The following is a 10,206-nucleotide window of genomic DNA, read 5'->3' as shown; positions in this document are numbered from 1 at the left end:
CATAGACATATAACCACGACATATATATACAGACATATATCCCACAGACATTCTAGAGGACATACTACACCGAATAATACACAGACATATATAACAGACATATATACACAACCTATATACACAGACATATATACGCAGGACATATATACATCTACCTCTATACACAGGAATTATCTACACAGACATATATACACAGACATATATACATCGACATAATCAACAGACATATATACACAGACATATCTACACAGACATATATACACAGGACATATTATACATAGACATATATAATAGACCTATATACACAGGACCTTATATTACACCGACATATATACCCAGGACATATATTTCATAGACATATTACACAGGACATATATACGTACACAGACATATATACATAGACATATATACGCAGGACATATATACGCAGACATATATACACAGACATATACATAGACATATATACATAGACATATATACACCGACATCTTACACAGAATCTTCTACATAGACCTCTATACCTCAGACATCTATTACACAGACATCTCCATAGCCATTATATACATAGACCATCTATACACAGACATATTTACATAGACATATATACCCAGACATATAAAACACCACATATACACACAGACACTCTCCACAGACAATATACGCTACACAGACATATCTACTCTACATCTATAGCAGACTATATTACGGCAGACATATTGCGCAGACATATATACCCAGACTATACATAGACATATATACATAGACATATATAACAGACATAATACATACGACATATCTCCATAGAAATATCACAGACATATATACAAGACATATAAACACAGACATATACAACAGACCATATACACATAGACCCCATATACCCAGAATATATACATAGACCTATATACATAGACATATATACCAAGACATATAAACACCAGGACAATACACTCCAGACCTATTACATAGACATATAACCACGACATATATATACAGACATATATCCCACAGACATTCTAGAGGACATACTACACCGAATAATACACAGACATATATAACAGACATATATACACAACCTATATACACAGACATATATACGCAGGACATATATACATCTACCTCTATACACAGGAATTATCTACACAGACATATATACACAGACATATATACATCGACATAATCAACAGACATATATACACAGACATATCTACACAGACATATATACACAGGACATATTATACATAGACATATATAATAGACCTATATACACAGGACCTTATATTACACCGACATATATACCCAGGACATATATTTCATAGACATATTACACAGGACATATATACGTACACAGACATATATACATAGACATATATACGCAGGACATATATACGCAGACATATATACACAGACATATACATAGACATATATACATAGACATATATACACCGACATCTTACACAGAATCTTCTACATAGACCTCTATACCTCAGACATCTATTACACAGACATCTCCATAGCCATTATATACATAGACCATCTATACACAGACATATTTACATAGACATATATACCCAGACATATAAAACACCACATATACACACAGACACTCTCCACAGACAATATACGCTACACAGACATATCTACTCTACATCTATAGCAGACTATATTACGGCAGACATATTGCGCAGACATATATACCCAGACTATACATAGACATATATACATAGACATATATAACAGACATAATACATACGACATATCTCCATAGAAATATCACAGACATATATACAAGACATATAAACACAGACATATACAACAGACCATATACACATAGACCCCATATACCCAGAATATATACATAGACCTATATACATAGACATATATACCAAGACATATAAACACCAGGACAATACACTCCAGACCTATTACACATAATATATACAAACATATAGACATAGAACATATATACAGAGACTATATACACAGACATATATAACATGACATATATAAGACATATATACACACGACATATATACATACACATACAATATTACACAAACATATGATACAGACTACACAGACATATATAGCATAGACTATAATAGCGCGACATATATACGAGGACATATATGACGCAGACATATATGACGCAGACATATATACCAGACAATATATACAGACAATACACATATACATAGACATATATACATAACATATATCACAGACAATTACAACATATATACATAGACATATATACAACAGACATATATACATAGACATATATACACAGACTATACACAAGACATATACACACAGACAATATACACACAGACATATATACACAGACATATACAACACGACAATATAACAGAGACATATACATAAGACATATTACATAGAATATATACATAGACATATACAACAGACATATATACCATAGACATATATACACAGACAATTATCGCTACACACGAGACAATATATACATAGACATATGAACGCAGACATATATACGCAGACATATATGCGCGCAGACATATATACACAGACATATACAATAGACATATACATAGACATATATACACAGATATATACAGACATATATATCATGACATATAGACATAGACATAATACATCAGACATCATATACAGACATATCGATACACAGACATATAAACACAGACATATACCACAGACATATATACACAGACATATATACATAACGCCGCATGTGAGCGCTGAAGTCTATTATGACAGCCAACATAAGAAATGTTACAATTGTTTATTTCCCAATCATGTTTTCTGATTATTACGCTCATGACCAAAATCCATCTTTTAAGAATCGCACCGCTCTGTTTGTGGATGAACTGAAGAACGGAAACGCCTCCATGAAAATCTTCAGAGTGAAAATTTCTGATGCAGGAAAATATTTTTGTATCTTGGATTCAATGATGAAGCACACGTCCATCCAACTCACTGTTGGTAAGTCAGACTTGCTGCCACGAGCAGTTTGATACAAATCAGTGACGTATGTTATAATTCCTCCTCTCTGGTCATCAGGTGTCGTCTCCACGCCCGTCATAGAGTTTGTCTCCAATCAGAGCAGAGAGGTGGTTTTACAGTGTGAGGCTAAAGGCTGGTATCCAGAGCCTGAGGTGTTCTGGCTGGACTCTGAGGGAAACCTCCTCTCTGCTGGACCTACAGAGACAGTCAGAGGTCCTGATGACCTCTATACTGTCAGCAGAAGATTGACTGTGAGGAAGAGCCACCACTTCATCTGTAGAGTCCAACAGAAGAACATCACCCAGACCAGAGAGACACACTTCTATGTTCCAGGTTATAAAGAGTTCAAAATAAATTCAACATATTGTTTCTGTTTTTTAACAGTTGAGGTCGAGTTTGATTAAAAAATGTTGTTCTGTTCTGTGTTGTTTCATTTCAGATCATTTCTTCCCAGTTCAGTCTTTGAATCAGACTTGGATCATCATCATCATCATCATCTTCACTCTTGTTTTGCTGCTGGTCATTGTTCTCACAGTGATATATTTCAGTAAGTGTCGTGTTAATTTTCCTTTTTCATGTGGAGTTGCTGTCAGAGCTCTTCATTGGCTGTTGTGATATGTTGCAGCTAATTCCAAAGCATCAACAGATTATATAGAACAATGTTCATGATGTTCAGGATTGTTCAAACATGTTCATGATTTAATGTGAAAATATTCCTGTAAACTCTGAAACAGAATGTGAAATGTAAAATGTGGTGCAGAGGTTTAAACACTCGAGTGTTGGATATTTAGTAAAACCACATGAACACAGTGAATTTAAACTGATTTCTTCTTCTGTTGGCACACAGGGACCAAGAGGAAACTGAGAACTTTAAGAATGTTAACAGTGCCCGAACAAGCTGAGCAACTGGACATGAAGTATGAAGTTGAACATATTGATCATCAATAATCAGAATCAGGTTACAGTTGATTCACCATGACGGTGTCAAAGTATTCCGTGGTTCTCTGTTTGCTTGTTATTATTCTTGTTTGCACTCAGGTGTTAGCTCTGCCATCAAAGTACTGCAGATGTATTTTTCCTGGATGAATAACGTTACTTTAATAGTGCCTCCAGAGGATATTAGTGTAAATAAGATGTTTTCAATCATTCAAAGTCGGCTATATATTTTTTTTACTTCTGTTTTTTTAAGTTTTTAAAGTGTAAAAACAGATAAATTGGCTACAGTGATATGATGGATCAACAGATTATATAACAAAGTTCATGATTGAAGTTAAACAGCAGGGGGCGTCCAGCAGTCACAGAAAAAAACTTTAACTGAGTACTCTGAGTACTCTTTAACGGAGTGCTCTTCAGCACACCTGACCGTTCATTGGATTCAAGTAATCACTTATTGAGGACACAGACGACGGCTCTGAGATGTTTCATGTTACTGTCTTTACCATTTGTAAATGTTGAGCTCCTCAGATGTTCACGTTATTTTCTTATATTAAATAATATTGGAAAGGCTAATATTATTTAATAACACTGTTGCATAACTTGCTTTTGGGTTTGTTTTCATGTTTTGTTTTTATAAAGTCATAGCTCAATGCTGAACACCATGTGTGTTTAAAACCTATGAAATAACACGAGAGTTGAATATTACTCTTATGAATTGATTTATTTTGTTATTATTCACCTTGTGTTCTGTGAGCTGCTGTAACGAATGATGAATAAAGTCGATCTGTCTATTTTTTGTTAGTTTTCTGTCATGAAATTTCAGATTTTACAGGTTCCTGTTTTTTTTTAATGTGCTGTATCCTGGATGTGCAGCAGACAGTTTATCTGTGTTGATTCATGGACTCTGGAACACTGTGGCTCGTCCACCTTGTCATATTTGGATGAATGGTTCACTGGTTTGGCTGGCAGTAAAAGGAGGGGCAGTCTGGCTGCTTCGGGTCCCAGCTGTCGCCCCCAGACACACTGAGGGTGGAGGGGTGGGTGCGGGGAGCCTCTTCATCCATGTGTCACAATAAGACGTCTACGGAAGATACACAGGAAGAGCTTCAGTTACATTTGATTTCACCAAGCTCTCGCCAACCACTAAAAGTCCTGGACTTACCCTCATCTGGCAGCTTCTTGTTCTGTCATTATCATCTTTAATCTCAGTCAGTGTCCTCTTCGAGCTCTCCTCTGCCATTATGTCAGTAGAGACTGCTGAGCCTGTTTGCCCAGCTCCTGTTCTGGCACGACACTAGCTCCATTCAACGTCAGCACTGCCCTGCGTCCCGGAAAACCTCCTCCTGTTCCCAGTGGACCAAAACACAAACTGAGCATTAGCTAACAGCAGCTACAGTTGAGAGTAATTATTAAGCTTTAACAATGTTTACTTGATTAGCATGCAATACCGTGTCCGTATTGTTGCTGATTATCACAAGTAAAATGAGCAATATTAAGAAGTGAGACCAAGAGCCAAACAAACATGAAGCCACAGCTCATCAAATATTTAGCTCATTAGAGGGGAGGAATTATTTATGACCTGAAACCATTACAGTAATTTGTCATCTTTTATTCATTAAGTTTGGCTCTTAATCACTTTGCAAGCCTGTTTGGCAACATTTTGTACCAAACTCTGTTAGCTTAGCACAAAGTCAGGAAACAGGAAGAAAAAGCTAGCATGGCTCTGTCCAAAGGTAAATTTGTGGTTTTATAATCTGTTTTCTGTCTTTTTTTGTAAGTTAAGCTCAAACAACACACTATATCTTGTTAAATTAACATAAAAAAGCTCAAACAACACACTATATCTTGTTAAATTAACATAAAAACATTTTTAAATCAACATTTCGTGACTTCTTCTGCCATAAACATAAACATCTCTTAAATCCTGTCCAGATTCAGTCACACAGCACCAACTATTTCGCTGATTTTGGTGAAACTGGATCATATATTACGGTGAAAAAATAAATAAACTCCAGCAGATGTTAGCAAGTGCTAGGTAACGTTAGCTCAGTCTGTTAGCCGGAATGTTAGCTCCGGAACCGGAGATGTAACTGTCACATAAAAATACAAACTTTCTTCGAAGCAATGTTGCTTTAAAGTATTATTTTTCTAAATGTTTGTCCGGTTGTGTAATGAGTGATTTGACTTTTTTTGTAAGTTAAGCTACCCTCGAAGCTCAAACAACACATTATATCTTGTTAAATTAGCATAAAAACATTTTTAAAATCAACATTTCGTGACTTCTTTTCTGATGGACAGTGAAAAAAAAAGACTGCAGCAGGTGCTAGGTAACGTTAGCTCAGTCTGGAGCATTCGGACACGTAACTGTCACATAAAAATACAAACTTATTTGAAGCAATGTTGCTTTAAAGGTTGAAAAAGAAGCAAATGTCTGTATTTAAGTTACTTTTTATTATATTTATTGATTTATTTTAAATGTTAGTTCACATTTGTGATGAGTGATTTGATGATGTAGTCCGGCTCCAACAGTGAAGACAATAAAAGAAAGCGAGTCAGACAAAAGGCAGAAAGAGAGAGAGAGAGAGAGAGAGAGAGAGAGAGAGAGAGAGAGAAAAGAAAGGGGGGAGAGAGAGAGAGTTCTCGTCCCTTCTCTCTCTCTCTCTCTCCCTCTGTCTCTCTCCCCCCCCCCCTTTCTTTTCTCTTTCTCTCTCTCTCTCTTCTTCTCTCTCTACTCTCTCTCCCCCCCCTCCTTTTTTCTTTCTTTTCTCTCTCTCTCTCCCTCCTCCCCCCTTTCTTTTCCTCTCTCTCTCTGTCATGGTCTCTCTCTCTCTCTTTATCTATCTCTCTCTCCCCCCCTGTCTTTCTCTTTCTCTCTCTCTCTCTCCTCTCTCTCCCCCCCCCCTCCTCCCCCCTCTTCTTTTCTTTCTCCCGCTCTCTCTCTCTCCCCCTTTTTTTCTCTTTCTCTCTCTCTCTCTCTCTCTCCCCCCTTTCTTTGTCTCTTTATCTCTCTCCTCTCTCTCTCTCCCCTTTCTTTTCTCTTTCTCTCTTCTTCTCTCTCTCTCTCCCCCCTCCTTTTCTTTTCTCTTTCTCCCTCTCTCTCTCTCTCCCCCTTTCTTTTTCCTCTCTCTCTCTCTCTCCCCCCTTTCTTTCTCTCTCTCTCTCTCTGTCTTTTGTCTGGACTCACTTTATTTTATCGTTTCCAACTGTTGGGCCGGCTACATCATCAAATCACTTCATCACAAACGTGAATTAAACATTTAAAATAAATAAATAAATAAAATATAATAAAAAAAGTTTGAACTTTAAATACACATTTGGCTTTCTTTTTCAACCTTTAAGCAACATTGCTTTGGAGAAAGTTTGTATTTTTTTCATGTAACAGTTCCCGGAGCTAACATTCCGGCTAACGTAACCTAGCACCTGCTAACGTGATTTAACATCTGCTGCAGTTATTTTTTTACCGTCCATCAGAAAACATTTTCTCTTCTTAACTTCCTCCATCATGTCCACCATAGAGGCTGCCGAGCCCAGTTACATTGCCCCACCTGCCCAGCACAACACCGGCTCCACTCCCCGTCAGCTATCGACATTATCTCCCCATAATATATGATCCATTTTCACCAACAATCAGGAAATAGTTGTGCTGTGGACTGAATGGACAGTAATTTAACAGAGGTTTATGTTTCATGGCAATAAACAGTCACGAACTGTTGATTTTAAAATGTTTTTATGTTAATTTAACAAGATTAGTGTGTGTTTGAGCTTAACTTACAAAAAACAGACAGAAAACAGATTATCAACCCACCAATTTTACCTTTGGCACAGAGCCATGCTAGCTTTTTCTTCCGTTTCCTGTCTTTGTGCCTAAGTAAGATACAGAGTTTGGTACAAAATTGTTGCCAAACAGGCTTGCAAATGATTAAGAGCCCAACTTAATGAATAAAAGATGACCAAATTACTGTAATGGTTTTAGGTCATACATAATTCCTCCCCTCTAATGAGCTCACTATTTGATGAGCTGTGGCTTCAGTTTGTTTGGCTCTTGGTCTCACTTTCTTAATATTGACTCATTTACTGAGGAGCATCTGTATGTGATAATCAGCAACAATCACGGACACGATTGCATGCTAATCAAGTAAAATTGTTAAAGGCTTAATAATTACTCTCAACTGGTAGCTGCTGTTAAGCTAATGCTCAGTTTGTGTTTTGGGTCCACTGGGAACAGGAGGAGGTTTTCCGGGACGCAGGGGCAGTGTGAGTGAATGGAGCTAGTGTCGTGCCAGCACAGGGCGTGGGCAAACAGGCTCAGCAGTCTCTACTGACATAATGGCGAGGAGATCTCGAAGAGGACACGACCTGAGATTAAGATGATAATGACAGAACAAGCAGCTGCCGATGAGGGTAAGTCCAGGACTCTTAGTGGTTGTCGAGATCTTGGTGAAATCAATGTAATGAAGCTCTTCCTGTGTAATTCTTCCGTAGGAGTCTTATTGTGAACACATGGATGAAGAGGCCTCCACGCCACCCACCCTCCACCCTCAGTGTGTCGGGGGCGACAGCTGGGACCCGAAGCCGCCGACTGCCCTCCTTTTACTGCCAGCCAAAACCAGTGAACCATTCATCCCAAATCTGACAAGGGACGAGCCACAGTGTTCAGAGTCCATGAATCAACACAGATAAACTGTATGCTGCCATCAGGATACAGCACATAAAAAAAAACATAACCTGTAACATCTGAACTTTCATGACAGAAACACTACCACAAAATTAGACAGATCGACTTTATTCATCATCGTTACAGCAGCTCACAGAACACACGGTGCAATAATAACAAATAAATTCAATTCATAAGAGTAAATATTCAATCTTCTCGATGTTATTTTCATAGGTTTTTAAACACCACATGGATGTTCAGATGAGCTATGGACTTTATAAAACAAAACATGAAAACAAAACAAAGCAAGTATGCAACAGTGTATTAGATAATATTAGCCTTCCAATATCATTCATATAAGAAACTAACTGTGAAACATCTCGAGGAGCTCAAATTTACAAATGGTAACGACAGTAACATGAAACATCTCAGAGCCGTCGGTTGTGTCCTCAATAACGTGATACTTGAATCCAATGAACGGTCAGGTGTGTGACGAGCCCCTCCGTTAAAGAGTACTCAGATGTACTCAGTTAAAGTTTTTTTCTGGACTGCTGGACGCCCCCCCCCTGCTGTTCTTTAACTTCATCATGAACTTTGTTAATAATCTGTGATCCATTATCACGTAGCCAATTTATCTGTTTTCCACTTTTAAAAACTTACAAAAACAGAAGTAAAAAAACTTATATAGCCGACTTGGAATGATTGAAAACATCTTTATTTACACTAATCTCCTCTGGAGCAGCACTATGTAACGTACCGTATTCATCCAGGAAAAATACATCTGCATACTTGATGGCCAGAGCTAAACACCTGCGTGCAAACAAGAGATAATAACAAGGGCAAAAATTACTCGAGAACCACGGAATACCTTTGACACCGTTCATGGAATCACTGTAACCTGGTTCTGATTATGATGATCCATATGTTCCACTTTCATCCTTTCATGTCCAGTTGCTCAGCTTGTTCGGGCGACTGTTAACATTCTTAAATGTTCTCAGTTTCCTCTTGGTCCCTGTGTGCAACAGAAGAAGAAATCATGTTTACATTCATGTGTTCATGTGGTTTTACTAAATATCCAACACTCGAGTGTTTAAACCTCTGCACCACATTTTACATTTCACTTCGTTCAAGTTTACTAGGGAATATTTTTTCACATTACATTCTATGAACTTTGAACACTCTGAACATCCTGAACATTGTTCTATCTAATCTGTTGCTGCTTTGGAATTAAGCGTGCAATCAATATCAACACCGCATATGAATGAGCTTAGACAGAACTCCACATTGAAAAAGAATTTGAACACAGCCACTTTGGACTGAGAAGTACTCATCACTGTGAGAACAATGACCAGGCAGCAAATCATGATTGTGAAGAATGTTTGCATGATGATGATGCAGTTCCAAGCTACTGATTCAAGGACGAACTGCCGAAGATGAAGACGAGAAAAGAACTGATCTGATAATGAAACAACACAGACAGAACAACATTTATCAACTCGACCTCAACTGTTAAAAAACAGAAACCAATATGTTGAATTATTTTGAACTCTTTTATAACCTGGAAACATGAAGTGTGTCTCTTGGTCGGGTGATGTTCTTCTGTTGGACTCTAC

General features: G+C 37.5%; 3 protein-coding genes across 3 annotated transcripts in view; 2 read left to right on the top strand and 1 right to left on the bottom strand.

Moving 5' to 3' along the window:
* LOC109139696 (putative selection and upkeep of intraepithelial T-cells protein 1 homolog) overlaps positions 1-4,735 on the top strand; it is a 20,784-nt gene extending 16,049 nt beyond the window's left edge. Inside the window, exons 4-6 of the mRNA XM_027287628.1 lie at positions 3,061-3,336; positions 3,443-3,550; positions 3,851-4,735. Coding sequence (XP_027143429.1) covers positions 3,061-3,336; positions 3,443-3,550; positions 3,851-3,951 — 485 coding nt within the window. The 3' untranslated portion in view covers positions 3,952-4,735. The remainder of the gene's footprint in view (positions 1-3,060; positions 3,337-3,442; positions 3,551-3,850) is intronic.
* LOC104935020 (butyrophilin-like protein 2) overlaps positions 1-10,206 on the top strand; it is a gene marked incomplete at its 3' end in the record, with an annotated part of 550,859 nt that overhangs the window by 720 nt on the left and 539,933 nt on the right. The gene's annotated exons all lie outside the window — the stretch shown is intronic.
* Positions 1-10,206, bottom strand: part of LOC104935135 (V-set domain-containing T-cell activation inhibitor 1) — a 592,626-nt gene that overhangs the window by 356,688 nt on the left and 225,732 nt on the right. The window lies entirely within an intron of this gene.

This window comes from Larimichthys crocea, chromosome XIV (assembly GCF_000972845.2).
Source record: "Larimichthys crocea isolate SSNF chromosome XIV, L_crocea_2.0, whole genome shotgun sequence".
Lineage (NCBI taxonomy): Eukaryota > Metazoa > Chordata > Actinopteri > Sciaenidae > Larimichthys > Larimichthys crocea.
Note: the sequence above shows the minus strand (reverse complement) of the source record. Positions and strands in the feature narration are given on the sequence as shown.